Source organism: Acinonyx jubatus, chromosome B4 (genome assembly GCF_027475565.1).
Source record: "Acinonyx jubatus isolate Ajub_Pintada_27869175 chromosome B4, VMU_Ajub_asm_v1.0, whole genome shotgun sequence".
NCBI classification, from domain to species: domain Eukaryota; kingdom Metazoa; phylum Chordata; class Mammalia; order Carnivora; family Felidae; genus Acinonyx; species Acinonyx jubatus.
Genome location: NC_069387.1, coordinates 121409730 through 121424422, shown reverse-complemented (window position 1 = coordinate 121424422; position 14693 = coordinate 121409730). Strand labels below are relative to the sequence as shown.

At 47.0% G+C, this 14693-nt stretch overlaps 1 protein-coding gene across 1 annotated transcript in view; it reads right to left on the bottom strand.

Annotated features, from left to right (window-relative positions):
* The window catches only part of STAB2 (stabilin 2), a 165129-nt gene that overhangs the window by 84017 nt on the left and 66419 nt on the right, over nt 1–14693 (bottom strand). The window contains exons 18-24 of the mRNA XM_015068803.3: nt 13538–13690; nt 10747–10809; nt 7809–7895; nt 6189–6275; nt 4745–4856; nt 2633–2813; nt 486–579 (exon numbers count right to left, since the gene is read on the bottom strand). Of these exons, the coding sequence (XP_014924289.2) occupies nt 486–579; nt 2633–2813; nt 4745–4856; nt 6189–6275; nt 7809–7895; nt 10747–10809; nt 13538–13690 (777 nt within the window). The remainder of the gene's footprint in view (nt 1–485; nt 580–2632; nt 2814–4744; nt 4857–6188; nt 6276–7808; nt 7896–10746; nt 10810–13537; nt 13691–14693) is intronic.

Sequence of the window (14693 nt, the reverse complement as noted above, 5' to 3'; positions counted from 1 at the left end):
GTAATCAAAAGGTGTTCTGAAGGCAGCGGTGGGCTTGGGCTATACCTCTGGGCTATATCCAATAATAGAATTTAGTTTCTATTATTGTCCCCAAACCTCAGTTTCTTCATCAGTATAATGGGGATAAGAACATCTGCCCCGTTGGGCTGGCGGGGAGGGAAGAGCAAATGAGATCAGGTGCACTCGTCTCTTGTAAGCTGTAATATTTGAATCAGTAGTTTAGTACTAATAATCTCCAATATCTGATCCTCAGGCTGTGCTTTTAAGAGCCCAAAGACCCGCGCTCCTGTGGTCCTGGGACACCCCTTGCACATGTGGATTTAGGAATGGAAGCTCACAGAAATCACCAGCACCATCTTCAAAGCTTCAGGAATCCAGCAAATCTGCTAACACGAAAAGCCATCAGACACCGCTCTTTTTGGTAAGGCCTTCCGTCAGGATTTCCTAAAACACCAGGCCGCTTGGAAATGAAGACCAACACTCACATTGTGGCTGCAGCCTCCCGGGGTGAATCCTGCGCAAGGGTCCGTCTCTGAACAGAGGCTTCCGTCCCCTTCGTATCCTGCTTTGCAAACACAGCTGCGAAAGAAGAGTGAGTGCACAAATTCAGCCCCAGACGTGGAAGCAGTCACTGCCCAGGAGAAAGCCGGCCAGCCAGGGCTGAACCGGTTCCTGGCCAGGCACTTGACAGTTTGCCCTCGTGGAGGGAGCCAGTGTAGTCAGGTGGTCACGGGCACTTCGGGGCGTCTGCAGTCAGACCTGGGAAGCCAGGCCCCATTTCATAGCAGTCGTGTGACCCTGGACGAGTCCCTTAACCTCTGGGAGACTGTTTCCTCCTCGGGAATGAGAGTCTAAGATCTCGCTCCCAGAGCTGTGGAGATGAGATCAGCACGTGGAGCCTTTAGCAGGGCACCTGTACACGCTTGCTTCTCGTGAGGCCCCGCGTCTGGCAGCTTTCCTGCTTCCACAGGGCTGGAATCTGCCTCTAGCTTAGCATCTGTGGTTCTGCAGAGAATAACTCCCGTCCCTTCTATGCAATAGTTTTTAGCATACTTGAAAATGACGGTCAGATGAGACCTCTCCTCTCTCCCCTCTCTGGTCCCTCAGATTTTCTTTTTTTGGAGCAAGACACTCTCAGGCATCTGATTCCGTGAGAGGACATAGTTTACTGACCCATCACCCTTTCTTTCAGACACGCATTTCAAAATGTCCCATCATGATACTGTAACTATCAAACACGCCTTCATTCATTTTTTCATTACACTAATAATTTATTGAGACCCTTCTGAGAGGTGCTGGGTCGCCTGTGGCTTCATCCTATCCCATGTCACTGTGGCAAATTCAATCATATGTGCTTCACAAAAATTTAAATAGAATTGTTTTTCATGTATCAAGCCTCCTGGAGGAAAAAAAATACTTAGTCTGGTACCCGTATGAAAAAACCAGACTGATGGGTTCCAACACTGTTTGATTTACCTAGGTTTATATAGTACTGCTGCAGACCCATGTTGATAGCCCTTTGTGGGTGATTTCAGAGGTTTTAAGGACAGTTTTGATAACTTGTGATTTTTGGCTTATGCATGGATGTAGATCCTAACTCTCAAGGCAGATGCATTTCTATCGGACCACCGTGGAGGAGAAGACACAGTCTCTGGGCCCACGCTGCCCACGGTCTAGTGGGGGAGACAGATCATAAGCAGGTAAGTAAGTAACTACGCAATTGCAAATTAAGAAAAATGCTTTAAAAATAAGACCAAGAATACTAGACATTCTCTACATCTCCCAGGATATTTCTTGGGTGGTCACTGACTTTGAAGCAGATTTTCCTGGAGAGGGAAATCTCCTCTGACATTGCCCCTCCCACATCTCTAAGCCCACTGCATGATCTAATGACCAAGAGCCAATTTCCTATAAGATGCCTTTAACAGGGGAGTCATTATTAATGGCTTTAGGAAGTAAAAGCATTCTTATTTATTTTTTTTATTTTTAAAGTTTATTTATGTATTTTGAGAGAGAGAGAGAGAGAGAGAGAGAGAGAGAGAGCGAGCGTGCACACAAGCTGGGGAGGGGCAGAGAGAGGGAGAGACAGAATCCCAAGCAGTTTCTGTGCAATTAGCGCAGAGCCTGCTGTGGGGCTCCAACTGTGAGATCATGACCTGAGCTGAGCTGGAGAGTTGGACACTTACCTGACTGTGCCACCCACGTGCCCCAGTAAAGGCATTTTTAAAGGGTTGGAAAGTGGTGGACAAATGTTCATTTCTTTGCATAAGTGGTGATAATAATCATAGTTTCCATGACTGAACACCTGTGATGTGCTAGCCCTGGTGCTGGGTGCTTTTACATTCAGTTTTTATAATCTCCAGTGCCCTGCTACGTAGGCAACATCATCCTTACTGTACTGATGAAGAAAGTGAGACTCAGAGAGGTTAAGCGACTTACCCACGGTCACACAGCTGGTAAGTCTCAAAGCAGGGGGTGCTGCAATTTGAACCCAGCTCAGTCTGAGGTTTTCTCCACAAAAGCCACACTGGCAGCCAGAGAAAGCAGGGCTTTGTTTGCAAAGAGTGTAGTTATGGGTGGGGTCTATCTACAGGGAGCACAGTGGCTGTGGGCTGTTAAGGGTGGTGCCTACCTTGCCGTCCCATTGCTGTATTCACAGGTGGCGTGGATATGACAGGACTGTACGTAGGGCCCGCAGGTGGAGGTCTGCTTGTGGCAGAATGTTCCTGTGGAGCCTTCTCTGCATGTGCCAGCCAGGCAGGCCCCGTCACTGTCGATCCTGTTATTGCACGTTCCGTAAATGCACAGACATTCTGGAAGGGAAGGAAGAGGGACATTGAGGGGTTGGGGGAACGAGTGTAGCAATTGGACACATGAGGTATGGAGGAGAGAGACCACGTCCCCTCACCGCCCCATGCCTACAGAGAAGAGAAGAACGTGGGGCTGAGCCTGGCTGGGGAAGGCTCTGGGGCTATTTCTTAGCTTGTCAAGTGTCTCTCAGTGTGCCTGAGACAGGGAGCTTGGCTGTCCCATCAAGGAGGGGAATAACACAGTCTCAGAAATGCTTTGCGTGTGTGTGTGTGTGTATGTGTGTGTGTGTGTGTGTGTGTGTGTGTGTGTGTGTGTGTGAAAGAGGCCAAGGAACTCGGTCTTCATTTACTTCGTGGTTAGAGAGCTTAGTTTGGAAATTTCTGACCTTTCTGGAATCCGTAGAAGGGGTTTCTCATGCCAGCATGGCCTCTGATGTGCAGCTGACACGTGCTCCTCACTCTCTAGCACAGCAAACCAGGATAACTGATAGTATCTGTGCACTGACCTCGTCCTAGGCACTGGGCCAGACTTGAACTGCACTATCTCATGAACAGTCACCAGCCTCTGAAGGTGAGTGCTTTCATCATCCTCATTTCCAGGTGAGGAAACGGAGGCCCAGGGAGGCGAAGCAAATTGCTTAACTTGCTGCTAAGTTTTCAAACAGGGACTCGAACTTAGGTCTTCAAATTTCATTTCTGTTCGTGCCCAAGTGCCAACACAGTAGGTCAGTGTGGTAGCTGGTGTTCCACATGCCTGTTACCAGTTTCCACTTGAGCTGTTTACTTTGCTTTTGATTACAGGTGTTTAAAAATTGCAATGTGGGCTTCAGACTCAGGCTCCAATGCATGTGGGAGAGAGAGGAAGGAGGGGAAGTTTCTCAAACTTCAGTGGCAAGGATTTGGGGATTTGGATATGATCAGAAAGGAAGGCATCTGTGGTTCTGCCCCAGGAGGGCGATGGGAGAGGGATTCCTGTGGGTGCTTGGAGCCAATATCCAGGACAGGGAAGAGAGCCAGAGTGAGAGGGCTGGAAAAGCATGGCTGGATTTAAAACAAAAGACTTTTCATAAACTTTTAAACCAGCCAGGGCTTAATTGGCAAGGGACAGGGGGTCAGAAGGAAGGGGAGGCTCTCCCACCGGGGATGGCAGGCAGCCACAGAGCAGGACGAGAGGCGTTGGTATAGGCAGCCCCCACCAAGCCTTCCCTGACCTCGGCATCCTGCCCCACTGGCCTCATAAAAATGCCAGCGTTAGTAGGCTTTGTAATAAAACTTTATTTTTTTCCCCCGAGAAACCTTATTTGGCACAAAGAACAGTGGATTAAGATCGGCAGCCGTGCCCCTGCTGTGCTCTAATGTCCTGGCCATCTTCAAAGGTGGCTATGAAGATCAGACAAGGTAAGAGAGGGGAAGGGCTGTGTTCTTTGTAACAAATGGATGAGTTAGTAGTGAGAGTAGTAACAGCTCCATCTACGGATTTCTTGCTGGTGCAAGCTCTGTACTAAAGCCTTAAATTATGATCTGATTTCATCAAAAACCCATGATGTGGGTACCAAACTTCATTTTATAAATGGGGAAATTGAGGCTCGATGAGAGACTTTTTCTAAGGTCACACAACCTGTCAGTTGCAGCGTGGGGATTTAACTTTGGTCGGCTTGATTCCACAGCAACTCTGATCTAATCATTTTGTTCTTTCAAGTTCTAATCTTAGTGAAGAAACATACATCGATATTTATTTTGGTAGATCTATGTATCTCTCCTCTTAAATATATACATGATGCAATTTTAAAAAGCATGATGCATGTTTTCAAGATTATGCAACTGCATTTTTGTTTAATGCCTAGCCAAGGGGGCGTGTTTGCACTATTGCTTTGCTGCAGTGCAGCAGGGATCCCGGCCGAGGAGCAGGAGGAAGCCTGGGAAGTGCCACTTACTTTTGTCACACCGGGGTCCATATTTATTGGGGTCTGAGCAGAACTGGCACTGGGAGCCTTGGAAGCCATCCTGGCAAATGCACGTCCCGTTGCCGTCGAGGCCATCTGCGCACTGCGAGCAAAGGAGGCCCCAAAGGCGTTAGGACAACGCTCACCCGTGAAGGAGTCCCAGATGCCATCGTGCCATGGCCTGACTCTTTTGAGTGCAGATTCCATCTCTTTGGGACTCCTTGTAGAAAGCAGAGTTGTATTGGTATCAGGTAGGATGCTAAAACAGTGACAGGCTTGGGCTCCTGAGCTGGGATCTCGAACGTTAAGGGAAGCCATTCAGGGAGGAAGGGGGTCACGGTGGCACACTGGGAACCTGCAAACAATGCTTGAGGGATGGTGTGACAAGCCACCGACCTTCAGCAAGAAAGCTGGCCGTTGTCTCCATTGCTCTGCTTTATGACTTCAGACAGCAGTGTCTCCCCCTGCAGCGTAAAACTTTTTGCCTTTTCAGCCTTTTCCAGGTTGGCTTTGCAGCACTCGCCGAGCATCCCGGTCGGGCCCCCGTGCCTCCCGCCGTCAGCTGCAGTAGCTGATTAGTACCCGCTCTGCCCTGTTCTCCTCACCTCACCTCAACCCGCTCATGAGTGCGGTTTTTCCTTCCCCTCAAAAGGGGCATATTTCAGATCTGGGTTTCTTAAATGTGTAGATCTGTAATTTCCCATGTGAACCGTAGCTTGTTTTACCTTTGTTTGTTTAGCCTCCAAACTAGGTGAGTTAAATTTGGGCCTTTACATTTTACTAGGTTGTGGAGGTGGGTTGAAAAAGGCAATCACCCAGGGGCTCCTGGGTGGCGCAGTCAATTAAGCGTCTGACTCTTGATCTTGCCTCTCAGATCATGATCTCATGGTTCGTGAGTTTGAGCCCCACATCGGGCTCTGCACTGATGATGCAGAGACTGCTTAAGATTCTCTCTCCTCTCTCTGCCCCTCCCCCGCTAGCACTCTGTGTCTGTCTGTCTCTCAAAATAAATAAATAAACTTAAAAAAAAAAAGCAATCACTGGGCAGTGCTTTTTTTTGTTTGTTTAAATTATCACAGAATCTTAGTTTTGGAAGGAATCTTGGAGGTCAATGCAGGGTACCCTGCTACCTCCCATAAGAGGAAAGTGGGGTCAGAGGGAGCCTCGTTGAGCTAGCCAAGGTCAAGTGGTCAGCAGCAGGAAAACAGACACTGGAACACCACCAGACTCCCCACTCCCCACCCCTGTTGCCCTCTGTCCCCAGATTCCTTCTGCTGCAGAACCTTCTGTTCTTTTAGCAACTGATCTATTTCTTGTACTTCCTGGGAGTAGTGGTTGACACTGTAACACTTCTTGGTTTAGTGATTTTAAAACTTATTTTTCCACTTGACTTAGGACAGGTCAACCTCAGCATTCATGACAAAGTTTTCATCACCTGGCCATTCCCAGAGCACGGATTCGAGAAGCCTCCTGGGCACTGGTTGCAGTCCGGCCCGTAGAAGCCTTTGCAGCACTTTGGTATCTGAGAAACAAAACGCATGTTGCTTTTTGAAACCGCAAGCAGAGTGCCAGTTCCTCAAAGGAAGTATATTTTAATTTCCATTATTATAATCAACCCTGTGTGAGCCCGACTTTCTCTCTTGCAGATGACAGCAAGGCTGGTGCATAGCCATCTGCTCGCCACACATGTACTAAGGCCGACTGCGTGCCAACCCGGCTCTGGCACCGTGAGAACGAGATATGAAGGCTTGTGCTCATGCAGCCCATGGTCTATCAAGTCCAGGAAGAGACCACGAATTAAAAAAAAGAAAGAAAGAAAGAAAGGAAGGAAGGAAGGAAGGAAGGAAGGAAGGAAGAAAGAAAGGAAGGAAGGAAGGAAGGAAGGAAGGAAGGAAGGAAGGAAGGAAGGAAGAAAGAAAGAGGAAGGAAGGAAGGAAGGAAGGAAGGAAGGAAGAAAGAAAGGAAGGAAGGAAGGAAGGAAGAAAGGAAGAAAGGAAGGAAGGAAGAAAGAAAGAAAGAAAGGAAGGAAGGAAGAAAGGAAGGAAGGAAGAAAGGAAGGAAGGAAGGAAGGAAGGAAGAAGGAAAGAAAGAAAGTAAGGAAGGAAGGAAGGAAGAAAGAAAGGAAGGAAGAAAGGAAGGAAGGAAGAAAGGAAGGAAGGAAGGAAGAAAGGAAGAAAGAAAGAAAGAAAGGAAGAAAGGAAGGAAGAAAGGAAGGAAGAAAGAAAGGAAGGAAGGAAGGAAGGAAGAAAGAAAGAAAGGAAGGAAGGAAGGAAGGAAGAAAGGAAGGAAGAAAGGAAGGAAAAAAGGAAGGAAGGAAGGAAGGAAGGAAGGAAGGAAGGAAGGAAGAAAGGGAGGGAGGGAGGGAGGAAGGAAGAAAGGAAGGAAGAAAGGAAGGAAAAAAGGAAGGAAGGAAGGAAGGAAGGAAGGAAGGAAGGAAGGAAGAAAGGGAGGGAGGGAGGGAGGAAGGAAGGAAGGAAGGAAGGAAGGAAGGAGGGAAGGAAGGAAGGAAGGAAGGAAGGAAGGAAGGAAGAAAGAAAGAAAGAAAGAAAGAAAGAAAGAAAGAAAGAAAGAAAGAAAGAAAGTAAGTTTCCAAGATCTGTAATTGCTGGGAAGACAAAATACTGTAGTGAAATGGTGGCAGGTGGGGACAAAGGTCAGGGGAGACTGGGGGGCCACTGTGCATTGGGTGGTGACAGGGGGTGAGTTAAACACTTGAAAGATGAACCAGTTCCAAGACAATCCTGGAAGAGCTCTCCGAGGGAGGGAGGGGAAAGCGTGCACGTTCTGATGTGGGAGTGAGGGTAAGAGACGGTCGGAGCCCTGGCAGAGGCTGGGCCGTGCGGGAGCATCAGGAGTGTAGGCTCTGTGTTAAGAGCAATAGGGAGCCACAGGAGAGAGGGATGCAGGGAGGGGGGTGACCCAGATGCCATGTAGAGTCCGCCCTTCCATCCCCCTGTAGGAAGACATTGCCAAGGCCCCACCAGCAACCTGTGAGCCCGCAGACCCTGAGGCCCAAGAGCATCGCCCTGGAGCTGCCCTTTGCTGCTGGCCTCACCTTCACAGTGGCGTTACAGTATCTGGCACAGCCGCTCTTCAGGCTCCTTATTCTGCCAGTGTAGACACATCTGTGTGTGAAGAGTGTCTGGAAGAAAGCCAATGGGAAAAATGCACTGAGTCTGTGTTTTGAGGTCCTCTGGGGGTTGGTCAGCTTCTGCATATACTGGACATCCTACTTCCATTTACTGTCGATGTCAGGGAAGTGCCCCAGAGCACACCAGCCCACATGGCTCCCAGCCAGAGCTCAGTCACCTTCTTTAGGCCTTGGTTACCTTCTTGGTAGAATACAGGTGGGATTTGCACAAATAAGGGCACATTTATCTTTACATCTCCTCTCATGCCATGGCAGACATTGCCAATCAATCAGGGAACACTTTCCTGTTCATCCAGGATGTGGCTTAGCCTCCCCTTCCAATCAATAGCCATCCCTAAGCTCCTGCTATATAGAAATTTTGGAGGCAGTACAGAGTCTGTCTCTAATTTGTAGAAAGATCTACAATCAGGAGTGGTGTGTATGGGTAGGGGGGCAGGTTTAAATGCAGCTTTTCACTCTGTAACCCCTGGTGCCTAATCATAATTATCTAGAGCTCCCATTTCAGCGAGAACTTACTAAGGGCAGACACATTGCATATATGAGGTCATCTATCTTTAACTCCATGTGGATATTTTTCATCCCTCTTTGTAGATGAGGGAACTGAGGCCCAGACAGGTAAATCTTTTTTTTCTAAAATGTCCCGAGAATGGGTCTTACCATGTACTAGCTTTAGGATAGCAGAGGCAAGTCACGTAGTCTCTGTGGGCCTCAGCTGCCTCATCTGTGAAATGGGACGATAATGCTGATCCCAGGTTTTATCGTAAGCATTTTGTCCCTGGCTCAAAGTTTATGTTAGAGAAACGTTGATGCTGAAGCTTAAGAAGGTAGCACTGAGAATTTCACGGACTATAAAATCCTAAAATCTGAGATATATAAAGGAATTTTGAGGACACCGAGGAAGGAATATTCAGTCCTCTTGTCGGATCTCAGGATAATTAAGCAAGTCTAGATCATAGGAGCCTGCAAAGGGCAGTTTTGAGGCTTTTCTGGTTCTAACCCATGGTCTAATTACCCCTTCTTCCTCTCCTTCTTTTCCTTACTTGGGCTGAGGCAATGTAGAGTCACGGTTTTGCCACATATTAGCTGTGTGACCTTGTGCAAGATATTCTGTGTTTCCTTACCTCATTCCCAGATTACACGATGGATATAATGATAATATACCTACCTCGTAGGTTTGCTATAGAAAGCATTTAGAACAATGTCTGGCACACAACAATTACTGATGCTAGTCAACATGATTTCCTCTTTTCTCCTCCCTCTCCATACTCCCTGGTTGACAGCATCCTGCAGGACTCAGCGGTGATGGCTGTACTGAGCAAAATAAATACCTAAACAGCTGTGCCTATTTAATTTTAACGTTTTGCCTTATCAAGTGCTTCTCAGTAGGATTGTGTTAAAGATCTCATGTCCTTCCCTAGTGATCTATGCTAGTGTTGAATGAAACTTCTGGTTGATATGCTCTCTTTTAGGACAAAATTATAGGCAGAAATTTCTCTCATCAATTTTACCTTGGAGCATTTTGCTTTTGCCAGCAGTAGAGTCCTTGACATGTGAATTCTGGATTGTTATATACTATCTGTTTCCTTGTTAGATTAGAGCTTCTCAACACAAGAACAAAACCAGAACAAAACAGTAACTCATTTGTCTTTATGCTCTAGGAACCAACTCTCAATAGATGTGTCCAGAATTCAGTGAAACTTGAAAAGGGTTTGATGGTCCTAATATCATTTTCTTGATAGTCTTTGTATTTCTATCTAGAAAAATGCTTAGGAAGGGCAAACAGGAGTATGGTGTGGCAGAATGTGCCAAATAAGGCCATTTCGACATAGGGATTATTTTGACTCAAGGCACTTAAAAAACAGCAGATAGAAAAGGGACACTCTGGCTTCTGACCTCCCCATTTCTTTCTGAAAGCAGGAGATCAAAGTGTCCTGTGAAAGATGCCCTCCCTGCATCAGGACCCAAGAGACATCTTGTCACCAGAGACAGGAAGCTGAGGTCAAGAAAAACCTGCACCAATGGACCTTGTTAAAATAGCTGTGAACTTCCTCGAGCCTTCCTGTACGTTTTTGCGACTTTTCCACGATTGCCTCTCTTTAGTCAACCTACTATATAAAAGTTTGGGTTTTGCCATTTCTTCGCGTCTTCATTTTCCTCAGGGGGCTCCCAAGGAGCATGTTAAAGCTGTGAACTTTCCTCTTGTTAATCCGTCTAATGTTAATTTAATTCTCAGGCCCAGCTGGAGACCTTAAGATGGTGAAGGTAAAGGTTTGCCCCCCCTGCACAAACTTAGGAGGGCTAAGTAGAGAAGGAATGAAACTTTACTGAGTAGCCACTTGATTTACGTATTGTACTTGGGTTTTTATCTATGCTAATCCTATTACTGATATTATTATTATCATTATTACTTACAGACAAAGGAAGTTAGTGTAAAGGTTAAGCAATGCACCTAGGGTTAATGAGCAAGGATTCTACCCTCCCCCATACAGTAGGCTAAGAGCTAGTGTGAAGTTACCCCAGTTGGAATAGATATCTTTTTTCTTTTTCAGTTTATTTATTTGAGAGAGAAAAAGAGTGAGCAGGGGAGAGGCAGAGAGAGAGGGAAAGAGAGACAATCTCAAGCAGGCCCCACACGGCTAGTGCAGAGCCTGACGTGGGGCTCGAACTCACAAACTGTGAGATCACGACCTGAGCAGAGACCAAGAGTCAGATGCTTCACTGACTGAGCCACCCAGGCGCCCCTGAATTAATATCTTTTAAGAAGAAAGGTAGAAAGGATGAGAAACACCACCAGTGGGGGTTGCTTGGGTGTTGTGTGGTTTCATGAAGCTGTCACACTCACTGTGCGCTCAGAATTAGCAGGACATTTGCTCCAATACACCAGGGAACAGCTCACACAGGTGCCCTGGAAGGGAAGACAATGGATCAGTACAGGTGCCCCTGGAAGAGGGAGCAGGGACCACCCGATCCAGTGTCATGTGTCCCTCCTACGGAGGGGGTTCCACTAGTTCAACACTCGAGGCCTCTGTCTCCACTCCCCACTGATTCCTCCCCAGCGAGGAGTGAAGTCAGTGCCAGAGGGATTGGGACCTGGAGCTCAGCCTGTTCAGAGCGGCCCACTCCACCCCCGCTTTCAGGGTCAGATTGTAGGTCCACCGGCCTCAGGCTTCTGATTGACTCTGTGCCATGTAAGGCGCCCATCCCCAGGGAGGCACTACAGTTGTCCACCTGCTAGGAGTGACACATTAGTGCTGGCTGCACACTTATGGCCTTGTTCTCCAATTAGCTTCCCACCAGTGGAGCTGAATGTTGAATCTCTGCCTTTCACTCCCTTGGGCTTCTTGCTTTATTGCTTCTGAATTCAGGAGGAAGGAGAGGGGTGTGTGCCTCTAAATCTTTCCAGATCAATTCTCTGACATTCTCTATTGGGCTCTGTGCTCCAGCAGGTAGACGTCAAAGAACGGTCTCTCAGCCTCTCCTGCCAGCTTCTGATTGGTCTTGGCCAATGTGAGGTGCCAGCAGGAGACTGGTGGGTAGGAGGAGGGCAAGATCAAGGTACTTCTTCCCTACATCTCTGCTTGGATATCATTCCTGTAGCTCCTGATAGATATCACTTCTTCCATCCTTCCAGCCCTCATTGGGTTCAGGTACCTCCAGTCCCTTCCCTCCTCACTTCTTTGGTCTTGGGTGGTAATGGTTTCCTGCCATTACTTCTCCTTGGATGCGCCAGCATCACTGGTTTGTCTCCTTAGCCCTGCCCACCTCTCTGTAGTAGCGTCTTCATTAAAGTCTCTTCATTTGAACTGTTGGGATAAGTTCTGTTTCCTGCGGGGGCTCTAACTAGAACAGAGAATTACTAATTAAACCTCTAAACATACATACCTAAAGGCAGCTATGGGTTCAAGCTGGTGAAAATCGAGACTTCTAGACACTGCCTGCCTCTCCTAGTCTGTGCTAGCCCTAAATATTTCACAGAGAATGCATTTGTACTTTTAATAGACCTCATCGAAACCATCCTAAATCATGTAGAGCATATAGATTTGGCCTTAAACCCAGAGAAAATAGTAAAAGAAGACTATCCTAAGGCAGGTGTTGGCAAGCTCTTTCCCCTATTAAACCAAAATCCTTTGGGTTGCCTCTCAAAGTCACATATTGAGTTGCAGCTGCTTGGGGTGGGGAAGCTCTGAAGTCAATAATTAGACTCCTGTTGAGTCTTTCTGGCAGAGGCCCTATTTTCCTAAATCTTTCACCTTTGCAATAGAAAATGAGACTATTCTCAGCTGGCCTATTCTGATCTTCACCCCGGCCCAAGCCAGGTGATGCACCTGCCAAAACTTTTTTCAGAGAATGAACCAAGCATAAATCACTGCCAGAAACTGGCCGTGAGAGTGACTCTCTGCCTCTCTTAAAAGGCGGTGCTCAGAGTTGAATCAAATCCTCCTGAGGGTATATGAAGGGCACAGAGGACTAGTCCCATCACAATATCCTAAAACATATCAGAAGAGCCAGCCACAATCCTGTGCCAGGTGTCCAACTAGCTATTTCCAGCCTTCACGATAAGAAGAGGGAATAAATAAAACCTATAAAATGAGGCCATTATTCCTTGTTCAATGCCCATATTCCAAGGATATTTTGAGAACAATCATTGAAGCATTATTGAAGTGTCCTGAAGAGTATTATTGAGTGTCCCAGACCTATTATTGCTGCAACTTTGGGGGTATGGTTTCCATGGGAACTGAAAGATTACATGTGCAGCAGTGTTGAAATTTGGGGTGCTTTGAAGAGAAGCAGCTGAACCAAGTAAGTTGCTATGGAAACAGGAAAGGCCATTAGAGGGTACCCAAGCTCTTAGGCAAACAGAAAGTTTGGTATTTGAAAAGAAAAACAGAAAGATGGTTGATGGTGGTGAGGCCAGAGCATCTCCCTGAGAAGAAATTCTATTTTAAGTTTCTTAGAGTAAAGCTATGGGCCTGGAGCAAGGTAGTCCCAGGTGACAGAGACAGGGATTGATCCTGCTTCTTCAAGGGAAGTGGGTTGAATAGTGTTCCCCACCAAATTCATGTTCTCCTGATTGAGTCTTTGCAAATGTAGTTAGTTAAGATGGGGTCATACTAGCTTAGGGTCTGCTCTGAATCTAATGACTGGTGTCCTTAAAAGAAGTGAAGGGGACACACAGTGACCTACACAGGGAAGAAAGCCAATGCCAAGGATCACTGGGAGGCAGCAGTAGCCAGAAGAGGCAAGGAAGGATCTCCCTTCCAGAGCCTTCAGAGGGAGCACGGCCCTGCTAATCCCTTGATTTCAGGCCACTGGCCGCCAGAATTGTGGGAGAATAAATTTCTGTTGCTCTAAGCCTCTGAGTTTGTGGTAGTTTGTTATGGCAGCTCTAAAAAGCCAAAATAGCTGGGAGGCATCGATCATTGTGGAAAATTCCCCAGTGGAGCCTTCATTCACACTTTATGAAATAGGACCTTGGGTCTGCCTGCCTCTTCATGGAGGCGGAAACCCCTCTGGAATGAGTCTCCTGTGGTGAAATTCTCCTTGTCAGCTTCCTGAGAATTGTGAGAGGAAAGAATGTTGCCTACTCTGTGGGGCTGTTTAGGGGCCCCTCTTTATTTTTCTAGTTTCCTTACCAATTTCATCTCTCTCTTGGTTTCATCACATCGGTGAGGCAGAATGGGCACAATGGAGGGAGGAACAAGAACTCCAGTCAGGGTGTAGATTCGACCATTTTTGGCAGTGACTTCAGTGTCTTCCATTGCTACACCATTTGCCAGAATCTGTCCCTGGAAAGAAGCAATGACATCTTTTGTTCGGTCCTGCAGGACCAGCAATCCTCAGGCAGAGCTGAGCAGTGGCAACGTCTCTAAAGAGCCTTCAACATCACTTAACTTTTTTTTGAGTGGAAGGTTGCTATGAGAAAGGCTGGGCTCATATTCCAGCTCTATAATGTATTTGCTAAGAGACCCTGGCGTAACTGTTTTACCTCTCTGTTGGCGAATTGGGGATCTATTCATTCAGATACATTTATTGGCCTTGTACTAAGCTCTGCTTTAGGTGCTGGGGATACATCAGTAAAAAAAAAACCCAAAAAACAAACAAACAAAACCACAAAAAACCCCACCCCCAAACCAAAACCAAAACCAAACCAGACAAGCCCTTGCTAATGTTGTAGGCAGGGAGCAGAAAATGAATAGATTAGCAAAGAATTCTGACCTCCACACCACTCCCCCCAAATCTGCTCCACCTGCAGTATTAATGGCAACTGCATCCTTCTGGGGGGTCGAGTCAGAAGCTCAGGAGTCTTCTTCTTCTAATCCATCAGCAAATTCTCTTGAGGCTTCCTTCAAAGTAGCTTCAGAATGCATCCACGTCTTCCCACACCCCTGCTCCTTGGTCTGAGTCACCATCGTTCTTCTCTGGGTTATTGTGATCAGCTCCAGACTAGCCTTTCCTGAACATGCATCCGATCATGTCATCTGCCCTGCTTGAAATCCCCCACGGTCTCTCATCCCATTTAAAGTAAAGAGTTCTTCGGCCATGTGTGACCTGACCCCACTTCTCCTTCTCCCTCCTACTGCCTTGACTTCTCCTACTGCTCCTCCTTCAACCCCTCAGTTCCAGCCATGATGAGCTTGCTGTTTCTCATCCAGGAATAGCCTTTGTTTCCTGTCTCTAGAATGTTCCTTCCTCCAGATATTCATGCTGCTTGTTCCTTCATTTCCTTCAGGACTTTGCCCTGATATTTTCTTCTCCATGAGGATTTCTTGGGCACTTTATGTAAAATGT